General features: G+C 44.8%; 1 protein-coding gene and 1 pseudogene across 1 annotated transcript; both read left to right on the top strand.

Annotated features, from left to right (window-relative positions):
• The first annotated feature begins 1,291 nt into the window (after positions 1 to 1,291).
• Positions 1,292 to 17,428, top strand: Cfap97d2 (CFAP97 domain containing 2). The gene is made up of 3 exons (XM_032919038.1): positions 1,292 to 1,457; positions 16,224 to 16,304; positions 17,306 to 17,428. Exons 1-3 carry the CDS (start codon positions 1,368 to 1,370, stop codon positions 17,426 to 17,428), a joined length of 294 nt encoding a protein of 97 aa, XP_032774929.1. The 5' UTR covers positions 1,292 to 1,367.
• Positions 9,745 to 9,862, top strand: LOC116915161 (annotated as a pseudogene).
• Positions 17,429 to 19,715: the final 2,287 nt, after the last annotated feature.

Raw genomic sequence — 19,715 nt, 5'->3', positions numbered from 1 at the left:
TCCCACCTGTAGCGAGTAAGTGAGCGTTTCCATGATGAACTGTAGGCCGGCTTGGGGGTGTAGCTGAGGTGGGATGGTTTTATGCCTGCTCTGCATATGTCTGCCCTTCCCAGCAGGCTCAGTGCACATTTCCTGTCACATTGCACTCCATGTTTCACCGGCAACAAGATGAGCTTCCAAATCACATGTGTGTGCCATCTCCCTCTCCTGAAGGGCAGAATACCTTAAGGATGAGCTCAGGGGCAGATGGAGCATGTCCAGGTCAGTTTTCCTGAGGAGGGATTTGTGTCGAGGTACGAGAGCCCCAGGGAGCAGGACCCTGGTGTTCAGGGGCCCAGGCTTTCTAGAGACTCAGCAAATAGGTGTCACTGATCCTGAGAGAGCCTCCTGCCTAAGAAGGCCGCAGACGTTTCCGCCTTTTCTTAGACTGAACTTTTCACAGTGAGGACCTGTGGGTGTGTAGTCAGTTGTCCACAGCGTCTCTGGAGGCTGCCATGACTTGCTTTCGTTCATATCTTACCCTGAGTCTGACTCAAGCACAGCTGATGTGTTGACAGCCCCTAAATCATGTGCTATGTGCCGTTCTAGCCTCCATTTGACCAGAGTTGAGCAAGGAGGGGCATCTACCAATTCTGTACTCCAAGTTCTGTATACCAAATGTTACAAGGGCCACAATTCTGGAATACAAGCAATATTGCGATTCTTCTTGACAGTCTTTTGGATTGCCAAGGCAAGTTTGTCCGAGACAGATAAAAAAAAAATAATAACTTGTGTCATGAAAATGAACCTTAAAAATGAATAGCTTAAACGTGACCAAGACTGTAAAACTGAGTCTCAAGTCAACCCAAGAAGAAAAAGAAAAGAAAATTTGTTACCTAAGCCGGAGTTGTTATATTGTTATAACATTTTTACAACATTTATAACTTTGTTATAAACGACTCAAAGACAGGACCAAAAGTATTTCTTTTCCTAAAGAAACACAAAGATCAAAAAAGGAAAGAAAGGAAGAGGGTGATAGGAGGCAGATGAACAGGAAAGTGCACGCTGGTCCATTCCAGTCTGTTCTGGCAAAGGAGATGGCCTTGGGCCTCCTTTTTCATGTTTTCTTCTAGAGCTGGGAGCTGAGTTGCTCTCCTCAGAACAGCAGCCATGAGCTAATCAAGATCCATGACAGCCACTGGGGTGGAAGGAGAGTCTATTTTTCTCTTAGCTCTCACCCTTTGTTCAAAAGCCTCCACAGACTGAACTGGGCTCTTCCAAGGCCTGGGTGCTATGGCAACAGTCACATGACCCCGCAAACAGCTCTGCTGGGGCTGTACTGCTGTGCCTGCTCTTCCCTGAAGGGACCCTGGAGTTTGTGATCTGAGATGCATAGAGTGCCCCAGCTGACCACCCCGTGGGCTAATAGAGACCTTCAGAGAGCCTGGGAGAAAACCTACCAGAACCACAGGAAAAAGGTAGGAAGACACCTGCTAGGCTCGTGGTGGGTGTTGAGGTGCCTGGGGGAGCCTAGGGAAGTCCAGTGTGGATGCAGAAGGTCAGGATGGCAGAGTTTCTTTTTAACTAAAGAAATATTGTATCTCATGTGTATGCATGTTTTGCTTTCATGTATGTCTGTGTACCACAAGCACACCTAGTGCCCGTGGACGCCAGAAGGCACTAGGTCCCCTGGAATCGAAGTTGCAGACAGTTGTAGGTGCCGGGAATCAAACCTAGATTCTCTGGAAGCGTAGCCTGTGCACGCAACCTTGCTAAGGGTCTCTCCAGCCCTGGAAGTTCTTAAGAGGCCTCATCATTACATCATCAAAGAACAAGAGTTCCACAAACTTGGAGTCAAGGCCATCCCATCCCCAAACACAGTGTGTGTTCCTAAAGTATCCAGTATCCCCCAAAATACACAAAACCATCCTAGGACAAAAGACCTGATTCTGCTGGTCCACATTACATGCACCAGAAGGAACTAAAACCTGCCTGCACCTGGAAAGGGGAGAGACAAGTGTCGCTTCCAGTCCCTGGATAAAGATGTGGGTGTTACTTAAGAATGTCATGACGGAGTTCCATTAGTTGTGTTGGGAACACTGAGGGAGGACATTCTTAGATCTAGAAACTTTAGGAATAGAGTGATCCCCTTCACTAATTTTCAATGATGATCCCAGGCCCCAAATCGATAATCAACCCTGTGTCCTTCTGAAGCCTCAGGTGACACCCTAAGAAGTCAACTCATTGCTGGGCTCACTTGGTGCTCCAGCCTCACCCCTCCCTAGCTGCCCCTGCCTCGCCGACCCCTTGAAGTCCCCATGTGGCAATCCTCCACAGCTCTTCAGAGGGCCTCAGCTTACTTCCTTATGTCCCATTCCAAGGCCACCTCTCGAGAGAATGTCAGCTGATCCCATTGTAAGAAGCACACCATGGCCTTCCGCCCTCCTGTCCGTGCCACCGTGGTGGGTCACAGGTTCATAATGGGGCACCTGTTTCAGGGCTCTGACTGAGACTACTCGCTGTGGTGTTACTGGCCTGAGTGACCACTTAAAGAGCTCTCACTACTCACTAGGAGGCAAAAGGCAGCAACTGTTTTTCCTGCCAGTGGTCTTCAAGACTAGCCCTGTAGACACCTTGTTCTTGTTTATCCTGGGGACTGTCCCGAACCCTGTCAGATAAGCCTGTGCTTATGTGAGTGTCCAGACTCTGTCCCTGAGATGCTGTGACACAAAGATGCTCTAAATGGTCACTGTGGAAGAAGAGGGCTGATTGGGCAAGTGAGACTCACAGAGGTGGACCGTGGGCTGGGGCCCTGAGGTGTCTGGAAACATTGGTTTGTGGGCATAAATCTTCGAAATGTCCCAGAAGCTTATGATTCATTTCTTAAAAGATTTATTTATTTATTTTACATATATGAGTGCTCTGTCTCCGTGCATGCAAGAAGAGGGAATCAGATTCCATTACAGATGGCTATGAGCTACTTTGTGGTTCCTGGGAATTGAACTGAGGACCTCTGGAAGAGCAGTCAGTGCTCTTAACCGCTGAGACATCTCTCCAGCCCTTCGTGGTGCCTTCTTATACAACTCAAGACCACTGCCCGAGGGTGGAACCACCCACAGTGGACTGGGCCTCCTCATGTCAATCATCAATCAGAACACGTTCTACAGACCTGCCTACAGGCAATCCAATGGAGGTATTTTCTCAGCTGAGGCTCCTCTTCCAAGATATGTCTAGGTTTGTGTCGAGTTGACAAAAAGGCCAAGCAGCCCAGGGACAAAGCGTGACTGTGGTCTGGATACCAAGGGCCCCCCTGGTGGGTGAAGACAGACATGAGGGGCAGCGAAGGACAGAGATCCGTCTCTTCCAGCCCAGGCACAACCAGTCTGGACTAAAACTGACCTGTGCTTCATGGGAAGAATAGAGATATCAGCTTTTGAAGTAGTTAGTGCTAGACTGAGAATCTCTGAGAACACAGTTTGGTGAAATAGAGAGACGAGAACGTTGTACCCCCCAGCCACCAGCAGCACTGCAGAGCCACTCCTCAGCCAGCACCACCATGGCACAGTCAGCATCACCATGTCGCAGCCATCTTTCTGTTCACTGCTTCTTTGGAAATGCTTCCTTCTCGCTCCTGGTCTGCCTGGCACCCTTCCTCTAATGGGGTTATGGTGGAGAATCTGCAAACCTGAGGGCATGTTGATAGATCCTGTATTGATCTGTTCCTTGTGCTATAACAGGACACCCCAGACTAGACAACTGATAAACAGCAGACATTTGTTTCTTTCTGTTCAAGAGGCTACACGTTGAAGATCAAGTCTCTGGGTGCTTTAGTGTTTGGTAAGAGTGGCCTCCACAATGACAGCCTTGTTGGGATAAGAGAAGGAAGGGCAGGCAGATTTCTGATGACTATTCTATATGGGCTTTAATTTCATTCATGAGGAAAGAGCTGTCATGATTTAATCACTTCACCAAAGGCTCCCCTTCTTAATGCCACCGTGGGAAGGATTAAACCCCAGCATGAATCATGGAAGGACAGAGTCAAACCATAGCAACCTTCCAAACTGAAATCAAAGAGTAACAAAATAAAAACAAAAACAATCCTGAATTTCCAAACACAGTGGGGCAAGTACAGAGGAGTAGGACACCAATAATGAAAGAACCAAAAGGAGAAGAGAGGAAGGAAAGGAAGAGGTAATAAGAAGGAATAGTAAGGGGGAAAGTCTCCCAGATTCATATCAGACACTGCGACAGAGATCTGAGGAGCAGGAAACACTATAAACCATCAGAGCCTCAAACCTCACATACGCACATCATAGTTGAACTTCAGAAAAACAAAAGAGTAAAGGCACCGTCTAAGTGGTGGGCTAGATGGCTCGGCAGATAGGGAAGCTTCTGCCCAGGCTCATGGCCTGAATTTGATTCTTGGCACCAAATGATGGGAGGAGAGAACCAACTCCCACGTGTCCTCCGACAGTCTCTGAATGGGGTGCGTGCACACAACACACACACACACACACACACAAATAGATGCATGTAATAAGAAAAGATTTAAATACAGTAACAATGGCCTGGATTGTGTGTGTCAGTTTGTTACCTCGATGATACAGGAGCAGGAGGAAGTAACAGGACTTAGTTGTTATAAAGTACTACACTACTCATGATTCATGGTAATGTTAATTGAAAATGAACCTGGAATAGTTTCAAGTGTATGAGGCAAACTGCATGGGAAACAGTTAAAAAGAATCTCTTTAAAATGTCTAACTGATATGGCTGGAGAGATGGGTCAGTGGTTAAGACCAATGGCTGCTCTTGCAGAGAGAGGACTTGGGGTCAGCTTGCAGGACCTACGTGGAGATTTACAACCTCCTGTAACTCCAGTTCTAGAAGATCTGACGTCTTCTTCTGGCCTCCTCGGGCACCAGATACACATGCAGTATACACACACACACGCACAGGCAAAACATCTGTACACGTAAAATAAAATTGTATTTTTAAACCTTAAATAAAATGAGAAAAGGCCAAAACTAGTATAAAACCAAAAAAAAAAAAAAAAGGAGCAAAGAACCAGACTGATAGATAGACACAGAGAATGGAATAATATGAATCCAATTGTATCAACAAACACTTGGTGTGTCTACAGCCCAAATCAGCCGTTCTTAATTTTCCTAATGCTGCAACATTATTTTCATTGCTACTTCGTAACTATAATTTTGCTACTGTTATGAATTACAATATAAATACCTTTGAAGACAGAGGTTTGCCAAAGGGGTCGTGACCCCCAGGATGAGAACTGCTGGTCTAAATATACCAATTAAGTGACAGATGGAGACCCGTGAGAGTGTCAGCAGGTAAAGGTGTCACCACCAAGCCTGATGACCTGAGCTTGATTTCCTGGATCCCACGTGGTGAGAGGGAAGGACCAACTTCGGCATGCTATCACATAGCATGCGTGTTATAGCATGTACACCTCCAAAAAACACGAGAGGTAAATAAATGTTTAAATGCAAATTACCAAAGTGGATCAACCCAAAGTGGATTTCAACCCAAAGAACTAATAGTGTTAACTGAGATCAAATATCTCCCTACTGATTAAAATCTCCAGCTGTGACGGTTTTATTTAACTATATCTATGTTGACCAAAGAAACCCACTTCAGTGTAAAGTTGTATAGATTACACATAAATACATGGGACAGAATGCAGCGTGTTAACACTGAGTAAGAGGAAACAGGACAACTGCTTTTAATCTTAGGCAGAGCAGACTTTAAAACAAAGAGTTTTACTAGGGATTTGAAAACTCTTACCCGACAGCAGTGGGGTTAACCCTTCAAAAAGGTAATAATCCTTAACATGTAAGCGGCTAGCAATACCAGGTCAGGCTACCTGAAGCAAAGAGAGAACTGCAAGAGAAAGTCCCGAGTCGTGAGGTGAGGGCAAGAGGAGTGGAGGGTGAGAGGGATCAAACATCATTGTACAGATGTGTGGAAACAACTGCCACTCCACATGTGCTGGTGTTACTGCATTCTTCATTGTACAGATGTGTGGAAACAACTGCCACTCCACATGTGCTGGTGTTACTGCATTCATCATTGTACAGATGTGTGGAAACAACTGAAACAACTGCCACTCCACATGTGCTGGTGTTACTGCATTCATCATTGTACAGATGTGTGGAAACAACTGCCACTCCACATGTGCTGGTGTTACTGCATTATACCGACGTATGGAGGATAAGAGGGATCAAACTTCATTATACAGATGTGTGGTAACAACTGCCACTCAACATGTGCTGGTTTTAAAGGGGGAGGGAGAGAAGAAAACGCATGACTCTACCATCACAGCTGGAGAGTTTAATACCTTCCGTCAGGCAGAAAATCAGCAGGGAAATATTTGACCTCAGTTAACACTATCAGTCCATTGGGTTGAAATCTATAGATTACGTCACCCAACAGCAACATAATATACATTTTCCTCAAGTTCATTTAGAAAGTTTAAGAGTATAGACCACATCCCAGCCCATAAAACACACCTCAGTAAACTGACAGGTTAGAAATCATACGACGCTTATTCACAAATCACTGTGGGATTGAGCTGGAAAGGAACAACAGGAAGGTAACTGGAGAATTTCCAAACATGAGAAACCAATCACTATTCTTTAAAGTAATATGTGGGTTAAGGAAGATATCTTAAGAGAAATATATAGACATATAATACATTCCATTTATTTTGTGTGTGTGCACATGTGCAAACATGTGAACGCACATGTACATATGCATGTGTATGCAGGAGTTGGTTCTCTGTCTCCATCATGGATCCTGGGGGTTGAGTGTAGGTCACCAGGCTTGGTGCCCTGTGCTTTATGCACTGGGCCATCTTGCTGGCCCTCCAGAGAAAACTTTCAAATGTTTTAAACTAAGTGAAAATGATACAGTTTCTCAAAACGTGTGAGATGGGATGAGAACCACGACAAAGGGGAACCTGCAGCACTGGGGGCATGGGTTTGTATAAAAGAAGACCGACCTGGGTGAGGTGGCACACACCTTTAACCTCAGCACTCGATGGCAGAGGCAGGATCTCGGGGAGTTCAAGGCCAGTCTGTTCTACCTCGCAAATTCCAGGCCAGCCATGCTTACATAGTGAGATCTTCCCTCAAAAAAGCAAGGGGGTGAGGAGTTAAATACAAAGTTAGCTGAAATGAGCAAATCAGGAGATTAGTAAGAAAAATAAAGGAAATCTGTCCCTGTTGATTCTCTGAAAAGTCCACTAAAATACATAGTTTCGGTGCAGGCTAACTAAGAAAAATCAAGATGATACAAATTATTATATGAGAAGGAAAACAGACAGCTCCAGTTCAGACACCTGGACATGGGCTGGGATGTGCTCAGCGGCAGAGCACTTACCTGGACTGTGCAAGGCCCCGGGTTTGATTCCCAATGCAACAAAAACCAGAGACTCCGCAACAGGCCTCTATCTATTAAAATGTTAAACCAACAACTAATTAGCTTCCAAAATAGAAATCTCTGAGGCCAGATAGATTTGCTCATCAATTTTGCCAGATACTTAAGGAAGAGGTTGTGCTAATTCTCTATGGTCTCTTTCCAAGGCTGGAAATGAAAGATTCCCTAATCATTTTCATGAGGCCAGCGTTATCTGGGACATTCGAAGAAAACCACAGACCCATAATGAATGAATATAGATGTAAAAATCTCTAACAAAGCACTAAAAAAATAGAATACAACATGGTTTTTAAGATTGTATACCACAACCAACAGGGATTCATCCACGGTAGGCAAAAGTGGGTTATTATTCAAATAGCAATTAGTAGGATGCATTATACAACAGGAGAAAGTGAAGAGAGGAAAAGTAAGGAAGGAAAGGAAAGAAGGAAAAAAGGAAGGAGGGAAGGGAGGGAAGGAAGGAGGGAGGGAGGGAAGGAGGGAGGGAGGGAAGGAGGGAGGGAGGGAAAGAGGAAGGGGGAGGAAGGAAGGTGGGAAGGAGGAAGGAAGGAAATTAAATCAGAATCAAGTTGGAAGACTAGAGCTGCCTGTCTTCAAGACATACTCTAAAGCTATAGACATCAGGATGGTATGATATTGCTTAAAGGATGGTCAACTAGATCAATGAAATAGAACAAGAAACCAGAAATGAGCACACAAATCATTATGATCACATAATAGTTCACAAAAAGTCAAAAGCAGTCCATTGACAAAGAATAATCTTTTCAATAAGTAGTATTGAGTCGAGAAAACATCTGTATACAAAATAATAATAATAATAATAATAATAATAATAATAATAGCAGTAGTAGTAATCAAGACTCGGAACTTGCACCTCTCACAAATATTAAGTAAAAAGTTCACCATAAATTTAGACGTAAAATGCAAAACCATCAAACTTCTAGAAGATAACAGATGGAAATCCAATGACCTGTGGAATAGAAATAATTTGTATATATACACCAAAGAAAGGCATAGTTCATGAAAGAAATAACAGACAAACCGAGCTTCATCAAAATTAAAAAAAAAAAAATGCTTCCACACTGTGGAAAACAGTGTTGGGAGAGACAAGCCTGGAGAAAGGCTTGCAAAACATGTATGTGTTCTCCAAAATGTACAACGGACCCTTAAAACTCAACACTAAGAAAACAACCTAACTTAAATATTGGGCTTAAGACTGACTAGACATCCCAGACAATATATGCAGGTAATATAAGCCTGTGAAAAAATGTCCCATGTCATTTCATATGGAAAAGGTAGATTTAACAAATAATTAGACAGCATTACCCTCCCCTTACAATCCCCATGCCCCAGGGACCCCCACATGGCATCTGTTAGAAGCCTCTGCCACACTGTCCCTTGGGTTCTTAATGATGATCCCTTACACAGACATGCACCATCAAATCACGAAGCACTGGGGACCAGTTTAACCTTCATCCCTGTTCTCCTCAGAGGGGTTCAGGACTTCTAGCTCTCTACAACTTAATGATTAGTCCCCTGGTGACCAGCCTCCATTTGAGGCCAGGCAGGAGCCTCATCACCAGCCGCCTCTCTGGTTACCAACAAGAAGACACCGGTGGCTTTAAAGAGTTCCAGAGTCCCAGTTCTTTCCTATGACAGGAAAGGGGGAGGAGACTAAGTATATGTCTTCCCACACCTGTGTAGGGAGCAACAGCACCCCAGAAAATCACAGTAGAAGACTGACAAATAGAAAAGGTACAATATTGTTGAAAATAAACACAAAGTTAGCAATTTCCCTTGAGTTACTTTGTATCCTCAGGAAAAGTCACTGTTTCTTTATTCCCTGGGACTAGACATATTTATCATCAAGTTTACCTGATAGGCCATGCATAAGCCCGCTGGAAAAACTGGAAAGAAAGTGTGATTCCAGGAGGCTAACGTATAATACAGATGCTAAAACCACCCCAGGGCATTTGGACCTAAGCATCTAACAGTGCTAAGCATGAACAGGAGACAGACCAAAGACACAGGGGACTCAGCCTCAACTGCATATGGAAAACAGAAGACAGTCAATGTGGAGTCACTGTAGACTCTGTGCAGACATTAGTCTCCTCGCTGACCCAGAAGCTGGGGGCAGGCAATCAAGATGTGGAAATGTAAAAATTGTAGATAATACAGAATATATATTATATGTTATGTAATCTATAATACAGAATACATACAATATTTAATATATAACATATAATTAATATATGGTATATAATTCATTATAAATTATATTATAATTGTGTATAATTATGTAAATTTAATGTCTACAGCCATACTCCCCTGAACGCTCCTGATCTTGTCTGATCTCTGAAGCTAAGCAGGGTTGGGCCTGGCTAGTATTGGATGGGAGACTACCTGGGAATACCGGGTGCTGTAGGCTTTAAAAAATATATATATATATTATACTATATAAAAATTATGTTAAAATTAAAATTACATTGTACATTCTATTTGTTTTATATTATATATTACATAATATATTATAGCTAATATATTATATGTTGTATTATTGCATATTCTGTATTATATAATTTATATATGTTGCTGCCCTTGATTGTCTGCTCCCAGACTAATATATATAATACATACAAATATATGAATATGTTTAAATATTACATATAAATATATTATATATTTACATAAATATAAATTATATATAAACATGATAAATATAATGTACAACATATAATATATATGTTAGATGTAATATATAATTAAATAACATGATATACTAAATGCTTGTTATTTAAATTATACAAAGTATTTAATATATATTTATATAATATAAAAATTATTTAAATTATATAAGTTATTTAATAATTATTATACTTGTATAAAATATTAAAGAAAATAATACGTGTATTATATATAATATTAATATACTAATGGATATTATATATAACTATATGTTATCTACAATATTATAAATCATATATGTATTTATAATATATAACACAATATATGTATTTATAATATGAGATATATGTAATATAATATATCATAAGTTTTATAAATATAAATATATAAATTATATAGATATACAAATTATATACATATATAAATACCAATACAATACAATAAAGTAAGTACAAATAAAATTATAAATAGAAATGCATTTTAAATATGTTACATTTTGTAGAATAATATATAATATATGATGGATAGATAGATAGATAGATAGATAGATAGATAGATAGATAGATAGATAGATAGATAGATAGATCTTGTTGCAGTGCCCCCTGGTGGTAGAAGTAGAAAACTGAAGCCCAACCTTTGAGCCCTTCCATGAGGAGTGAAGAGGTCATCTTTGGCATACACCTTTTGTGCAGCGCCTGCAAATACATCTCCAAGGCTACACCTACCCACAGGGTTACCTCCTCCCTCTACACTGAGGCATACGTTTCCCAACACGAACTCGGGGGCACATTAAGACAACAGTCTCTTAGTCTGTTTGGGCTGCTTATAACAACAAACATTTATTTTCACTACTTGAAGGGTGTAAGTCAAAATGCAGCTGGAGCGCTTGGCCAGGGCCGTTTTTATAGATGGAGCCTTCCCCTCGTCCCTTTCCCCAGGATGTCTTCTGACATTTATCCCATTTAGGGAGGATCTTCCCCCAAGTCTTATCACTCCCAAAGACTCCATTTCTGATGCTAGGGGATAAGACTTCGACATAGGAATTCCGAGGATGCGAGCATTCTGGTCCCAGCAACAGCATCTCAAACATCGTGAAAAGCGGCACTGAGTGGTCAAATGTCATTCAAACACAAAGGATAAACCTAGGTGTATTCTTGCTGGCTGAGCTGCCTCGGGGAATATTGGACTAGGCTGTTTTAATAGCTGAGACGTACTTCTCAGAGTTCTGTGCACTGGGACTCTAGGCTCCAAGCTGCCATTCAGTTCTTGGTAAGGGTGGCTTCGTGCGTTGCAGGGGACAGTCTCTACACTCACCTCCTGGGGTTGGAGCATCCATCTAGATTCTCAGGGATTGGAATCTTTAGCGCGCACACACACACATACACACATACACACAATATTAAGAAAAATTCCAGAAGGATTATATAGGTTTAAATATAAAAACCCACATGAGTGTGGTAACTTAGCCTGCACTCTGGAGGCTAAGAGGAAGATCAAGAATTCAAGGCCAGAAGGCTAGGCTACACAGTAAGATTGTCTCAAAAAAAAAAAAAATGTAGCCAGGCATGGTAGTGCATGCCTTTAATACCAGCATTTGGGAGGCAGAGGCAGAGTTCAAGGCCAGCCTGGTCTACGTAGCGAGTTTCGGTACAGTCAGAGCTACATGGTAAGATCCTGCCTCAAAAGAAAAAAAAATACAAGAGTATTAAAAATTAACTCCACAAGTAGTAGAAAATATAGAGCCATGGTAGAAAATATATGCTAACTGTAATTCAGAACCCTTTGAAAAGGAAGGAAAATTGATGAGCATTACATAATAATAAAAAGGTAGTAGCATGGCATAAACAGCAAGGGAAGGAAAAGCAAGTGTTAATGGAGAAAAACAATTGCACGTTCTGTCACAAAAGCTCAAACTCTGTGCAAGTAGGCTTTAAGACTGGGAGCACAAAAATGGGGAAGCAATACGGAAAACCAGTTTTCGGAGGACATTCAAGTAGCTTTTAACCTACAAAAAAGATCATCAGCTTCACTGATAATAAAGAAACGCAGACCACGCTTGCCCTCTAATGCTGTTTCTCAAGTCTGAGCCTGGCGAGGAGCTGCTGTGCAGGGCCCACCATCGTGCTGTGCTGTGTGTGAAAGGCAGAGCCCCACGGGGAACTGAGCAATACCTCATAGAGTTGCACGCATCTTTAGCCTTTACCCTAGCAATCCCAATCCCAGATACGCTGGCAAGTACACAAAGGCGGATTGCAAAAGATGTTAATTGCGGACTTTTCTTTGTAATAGCAAGACTGGAACCAATTCAAACATTCTTCAATGGGCAGCTGGGTAAATAGGTTCCTTACCCATAACGACTCTCACACAATTGTATAAGGAGGAAGAGACTTCGCCACATGCTACTGTGCAGTTATTTCTGGAATGTAGTATGTTGTGGCTTGGATACGGTTGAACGTCTCCTACAGCTTTATGTGCTGAAACGTAAGCCCCATCGTGGGGTACATACATTGTAAGGGTAGAAACTTGATCTCCTCTGACGTTTGGGGTGAAGCCCGTGGGGGGTGATTTGGATTAGACAATGCCATCAGGATGGAGCCCCGGGAACAGATCCTGGTGGCTTAATAAAAACAGAGGAATGGTTGGAGGTTTGCCTTTGCAGTGGAGCTCTTACCTAACAAACGAGTATTGTTTCCACCTTTACGTGTAGGTAGGTGATAATAAACAGATTATTGATTGATATAGATAGATAGGTAGATAGATAGATAGATGATAGATAGATGATAGATAGATGATAGATAGATGAAAGATAGATAGATAGATAGATAGGTGATAGATAGGTGAAAGATAGATACATAGATAGATCAATAGATAGATAGATGATAGATAGATGAAAGATAGATACAATCCCAGCACCATAAGAGAATTATGAGTTCAAGGCCAGCCTGTCCTACATACAAAGACCCTGTTCCAAAAGAAGGAAAAAAGATAAATAAATTAAGAGAACCTAGGAATCCATCCTGTGAAGATGAAGTTTGCCTTTATATGAGTATTTCAGAAGTAAAAAGCAAAGTGAATCAGAAACTTAGAATATCTCTGTTCTGACCCCAGTCAAGTACCACGCCTGGGATTCTTCACTGTTTCTGGCATCACAAAAACAGCAGTGCGGGGAGATGGCTCTGTGGGTGAAGCGCTGTGTGGAAGACCTGAGCTGGTATCTCTAGAACCTGTGTGGAAAGCCGGGCATAGCAGTGCATGCGAATAACCCACACTGGGGATGGGCACTGGGGGACAGGTCAGTCCCTGGAACTCCCTGGACAGCCAGTCTATCTAAACAGTCAGTAAGCACGAGGCTCAGAGAGAGACTCTTGCTTCAAGAATCAAAAGTAGAGGAAGACGCCTGATGCTGACATGGGCCAAGCATATACAAACAACCACACCATCTTAGAAATAGCACAGAGGCCCGTGACATATCTCTGTTCGTGTCTCCATCCCTACGTCAGTGTGATGGGTAGTCTTGATTACCAACGTGATGGGGTTTAGAATCACTGTGGGAGCGGATGTCTGTGCGTATCTGTGAGATTTGGTCAATGGAGGTGGGACGACAGATCCCACATGTGGGCCACGCCCTTCCCTGGGCAGGAGTTCTGGACTTTGAATGTGGCTGCAGTGTGGCCTGCTGCTGCAAGCCCTTGTCACTGTCTTCACTATCATGGTCACCGTACACAGTCACCAACCACTGTGAGCCAAGAGACCCTTCCTTAAGTTGGCTCTTCTCATGTATCTTGTTCTAGAAACATGTTGGGTAACTAATATACTCTGCAGTTCTCTCTCTCTCTCTCTCTCTCTCTCTCTCTCTCTCTCTCTCACACACACACACACACACACACACATTCACACACTCACACACACCCACACACTCTCTCTCTCACACACACACTCACACACTCGCACACACACACACACACTCTCTCTCTCTCTCTCTCACACACACACACACACACACACACACACATGAAGCAATGTAAAAGAGCACAGTGCACATTTTGTCCCTTAGTATCTCACTGTGTAGCTCCCAAGAGCAAAACATTCTCTTTCATAACAACAGTAGTTTGCAAGTACATGATATTGGCACTTCGTGGTCCATTTTCTAAATTGTCCCAGGAATGTAGCCGCTCCCCCAGCACAAAACCACTGCCTTTAGCCTTCACGCCACTTGGAGTAGTTTAATTTCCTAATTTCATGTCTGCCAGGTCACGGACTCATTAAGGTTTCTGGTTTCATAGAATCCTCCTCGGTTTGGGTTTTTCTAGTGTTTCTTTGTAAGTTAATGGAGATCCCACAGCCATGGATGAAGCAGACACAATGCCATGCCTGACTCATTATGGAGATGGGGACACACCGAGGACACCCGTATGCCACTAGCCATAATGACACTGACCATGGTCAGGGATGCACCAATTTCTCAGAGCTCGGACCTAGAAACATTTGCAGTGAAGACTTCTATGCATTGCCTGTCAGGCTACACAGTTGCTGGTGAGCCTCCCACACCAGCTCTCCGATGTCAGTGCTGTTTTACATTTGAGAATCTGCATTTCATGTTTCTAACATACAAAAGAAAGCACCATATAGTGCGTCCGGATACCTCAGTCGACACAGGCTAAACAACACCGAGTGAGCTCGAGTGGTGTGCTGTACAGACTGCTTCTTCATCTGGGTCCCGAGCAGCATACAAGAGAGCTCTACTCAGTCTTTGCAGATAAACACGGCCCACGCAGAATCTGCAGGGTGTGCTTCAACCTTGGTCACTACCTTCACCTGTCTTGATGTCACCAGATGTCAAGACATAGTGTGTGGGCCTGTCTCTCCATTCTCCTCCTCCGTCTCTCCCTCCCCCTCTCCCTTCCTTACCCCCATCTCCAAAGGCCTTGAATTGGCCCCATTCCTTTGATTCCATGCCGTGGCCCTGGAGGACCACAGTTCTCTGGCATCTCCTGCCTCCGGTCTTGCCTTTCTTACACACAAAGGACAGTGTGGCTCTTTGACCTATGCCTCGAGGGGCTTCAGGTTCCTGAGTGTGTGTGTGTGGGGGGGAGATGGAGGGAGGGAGGGGGAAAGGGGGAGAGAGAGAGAGAGAGAGAGAGAGAGAGAGAGAGAGAGAGAGAGAGGAGGGAGAGAGAGAGGAGGAGGAGAGGAGAGAGAGGAGAGAGAGAGGAGGAGAGAGAGAGAGGAGGAGAGAGAGAGAGGAGGGAGGGAGAGGGAGAGAGAGAGAGATAGAGAGAGAGAGGAGGGAGGGAGAGAGAGGGGGGGGGAAGAGGGAGGGCGGGGGGATCCTCTAGAAGCCCTCAGCCTTCACTACATTGTAGCCACAGGATGTTCTTCCGGGTTGCCTGATACATGTTACCATTTTATTTGTTTGTTTGTTTGGCTTTCCTATTTATTTTGCATTATTATTATTGTTGGAGGTATATGCTAGACCACGCGCTCTAACGCTGAGTCCCACCCCAGCCTCACTCTGAATTGTCCTTTTGGCGATGCTCTGGGAGTGCTCCTTGGCTGGCAGGGTTCCCACCTCTGTCACCTTCCGTTATCAGCTGACACAGATCCTAGGGTCATGCTCTGTCACTAAGACTAGAGTACAAGGGGTTCCTTTTACTGCAAAGCAAAGTGCGCAGAGCTCTCCTGAGTGCGATCACTCACCATGTACAGGATATGCTTCCTGCGGCTCTGCAGGGGTTGCTTTCCAGTCAATCCTGACGTAAGGTGTTTCCTGAATGCACTGCTGGGGCTCAAACAGCCCTGCAGGAAGGACACGTGGGGCGTAGCCTGCAGGAGAGTTCTTGCCACTGAGCGTTGGGAAGAAATGACCGGCTGTTACCACCTTACCCTGCATCCATAGATTCCCCACCCCGTAGCAGAGCATGGGCTCACCTCTGAGGGCTACCGAGTCCCTCCTGAGGGTGGCTGAAACCCAAGTCAAATCACGAGTCTCAGTGAGAACTTCCTGTCCGCGGCTATTTGGAATCTCTGGCACATGGTCCTAATGGGGGTGTTGCAGAACCTGCTCAAACTGCCCCTGGAGTCTCACCGCCCGCTCTGTGCCGCAGGTCCAGAACGCCCAACCACTCGTGGACACCCGCCCACCACAGACTTACAGCCATTTCCACCTAAAGTTCAAGAAGTTGAAGGTAGGTGCCCCCTGCTCCTCTAGCTATGCCTCCGGCCTACAAGGTGATGTCACCATGGAGTCTGGGAAGTGAGTGGACAAGGGTTCACCTAAGGGGCCAACTGAACTGGTTCTGCCCTAATGGCAGGGAGCTGGCTAGTGCTTGTACCAGAACCTTCTATGATACTGCCCCATCGTGTCATAGATGCAGACAGATAAGTCTTGGGCAATTTGTACTGTGCGGCTCCAGATAATTGACATCCTTGGCCACTTCTGGATTTGTATTTCTCGGGGTGCAGGCCATGGTAAGAGTGAACGATGTGTAGTCATGCTCGCAGGGATGCCCCCAATGCAAACTAAACCTGGTGACATCATGAATCAGCTGAACGAAGAGCTGATTTTAGTTAGTCAGTTAGTTTAGTTAGTCAGTTTAAAAGCAGAAAGCAGGGCATTCGCCCCCTTATAGCAAGATGGGAGGAGAGACAGGAGAACCCCCAGAAGCTTGTGGGCCAAGTAGTATGGCACATAAAGCAGCAAACAGGAACTCTCAGCAAAATGGACCGTGAAGATGGACAGCCAAGGCTGACCTCTGACCTCCACAGGCCGAGGCATAGAGGCACATGAAAAGGCACATGCATGCACACACACACACACACACACACACACACACACACACACACACTATAAGTGACTATAAGTATCATCTTATCTTCTCTCTGGAATTAAGTACACCACCTTTCTACTGAACAGCATAGCATGTCTCCTCAGATAGTTCCCTTGCTAGCATGACCACCACATGTCACTTTAGCAGACGACCTACACATTTGAGACAGTATGTCTGCTTGCTGCTATTGCAGCCCAAAGGTATAGTATTTCAGCCCAAAGGTATAGTGGTCACCCATGCCCTCGTCTCAGGGCCTAGTATTGTGGTGTACCTGTTGGCTCCTGCTGGGGATCTACCGGGTGTGGCTGTGAAGTGTGTCTGGAGGAACCTTGTGCTACGGGGGCTCCCTGGGTCCACAGATGGAGGAAGAGAGACTCTCCATCATTGACAGAAACAACTACCTGCTTCTGCAGAGGGTGGCCTCCGCCATGAAAACCGGGAGACGGACTGATGGGCAAAATAACTTCACATGGAAAAGGTAACAGAAGGGACCCTGACATCCGCCTTGGCTGGGCCCGCATTCAAGGACAGGGGACAAGGGGCATAGTGACCCAGGGCAGAGGACAAGGACATGGCAACCCAGGGGCAAGGCATTCTTTCTGATCATAAGAGCCGAACTCAAAGGGCCCTCTTGCCCCCTGACTCCAAACCTTCCTTGAGGCTCTGAGGTATATCAGAGCACAAGAAAAGACCCAGAATGACAGCAAGCCTGTCACATGCCTGCTGAGAGCCAGGCACTCTCCACAGAGCCTTCCCAACCACCATTCTCACAAGGACCAGGCGAGGTAGAGGCTGTGGTTCTTCCCGTTTCATAGAGGGGAAACTGAGGTATGACGAAATTACACAACATGGCCAACGTCGCCGTCACTGTGGAGGGAGCAGGGTGTGACCGAGCTGCAGAGCACCCAAGAGCCTTGCAGTGTTAGTTCCGGGAGACCTGATACCAAGGCAAAGGCGTGGCTGTCCCCTCTCTGCGGCTGCTGCTTTCTGAAACCTGTGATTCCCTCAGCTTAGAGTTTTGCTTCCCAAGAGGATGAGGCCTTCGTGTTCCACGAAACCACCCTGCGAACACTGAGTCCTTTGCCCTTGCGTCTGCAAAAGAACGTGCTCCATCCTTGGTAGCCGTGGGCATTAGGAGATATCTGTAGTCTTTTTCCCTTTGAGTGCAGAGTCATGGCGGTCCCGGCAATGCGGGCTCTGCTGCTGAAATCCTGGACTCTTTAACCCTTTAGAGAAGTTTCCAGATTCAACATAAACTAAACCACAGGCATGAGGCACCCAAGCCATCTGATTCAGGGAAGCGGCAGGGGTGCCAGGAATGAGGCTGCTAATTTGGGGGATCGTTTCTGTTTCGCAGACAGAGAAAACTAGTTGATTTAGATAGTATTAATACAGCCAGATATCGTATTGAGAAAAAGGAAAAGCCAACACTCTTAGAGAAACTGATTTCTCTAAGGACAACAGATTTACCAAATCTCCTGATTTAACTTTTCTCTCTTCATTGAGATACACGTGACACTTGATAAGCAGTATCTTACAGCTAAGGTATACGGTTTAATGGGTTCGATACGCCCCACACTGAAACCGTCTCCTTAGTGAGGATGGTACAAACGACCCTTGCTCCCCATTCCTCTGGTGCTGGCCAGGAATTTCATGACAGCCAGGCCCTGGAGGTCACACTGGATGTGGTTGGTTCTGGGACTGCACACATGTTCTGCAGAATGAATTGGTTTGTTTTGTTGCTGTTTTTGTTGTTGTTGTTGTTGTTGTTGTTGTTAAGACAGGGTCTTAACATAGTCCTGGCTTTCCTGGAACTCGCTATGTAGTGAGTTAATCTTGAACTCACAGAGCTCTCCCTTCTCTCTGCCTCCTGAGTGCTGGGATTAAAAGCTTGCACCACCACCCCTGTCTAAACTGACATTGTTGAGGACGGTGTTGGGTCAACCTTGGGCTGCTGAGTGACACCCTCTCCTAGAGGCCATACACTATTTATTTCACCTATCAATGAGCATCTTGGCTTCTTTTGGTTTTGGTACTAATAAGGGTACAATGGTTGTTTGTGTTTTAAAAACAACGATTTGTCTGCAGAGAGCGACAACTCAGTAGAAAATAGAGAATGCAAACAAGTTACCCAGAGAGGGACCCCCTGAAGGAGGAGGTGGCACTTCTTGAACATGCCACCAGCAAAATCGGTGACAGGAATTAAACAGACGTAAAACAAAAGCCATTTAAAGGTCCTGCACATTGTCATGAGGACACGTACACATGAAGGAACATTTAGGCTATTGATTGCATCGAGAGAGGAAGCTACAGTATTTGAACTGCACCTACCTCAAGCTGATCCACACAAGACCCGCCTTGGGAGTCCTGCTGGAGCTGAGGCTGGTTCTTCCCACAGTGAGCTTTCTAAACCACGCATGTGCCTGCAGTTGGTTTGAAGCATTTAGCACTTCCAAAACAGATTAGGCTCCTCAGGCCTTGGCTGTTATGCTTCTCTTCATGGGTGCTGGGCCTTCCTCCTCTTCTTGCTGTCAACTGTCCTCTCCTTTTGAGGCTCCGTTCAGCATTGCCCATAGGGGCATGGCATCCTCACCTCATGAGCTCAGTGCCCACTCCCTGATGGACAAAGGCATCCTAGTATGGGGGACGGGGAGGAGTGGTTTGTCGAATGTTTCTCGATGGGACGGACTCAAACAAGAGCTCTGATATTAACTAAAAGAGCCCGTCAGGCCTGAGGACACATGGGCTCCCTTTGTGAATGCAGAGTAA

This window comes from Rattus rattus, chromosome 13, assembly GCF_011064425.1.
Source record: "Rattus rattus isolate New Zealand chromosome 13, Rrattus_CSIRO_v1, whole genome shotgun sequence".
NCBI lineage: Eukaryota > Metazoa > Chordata > Mammalia > Rodentia > Muridae > Rattus > Rattus rattus.
This window is presented reverse-complemented; position numbering and strand designations above follow the sequence as displayed.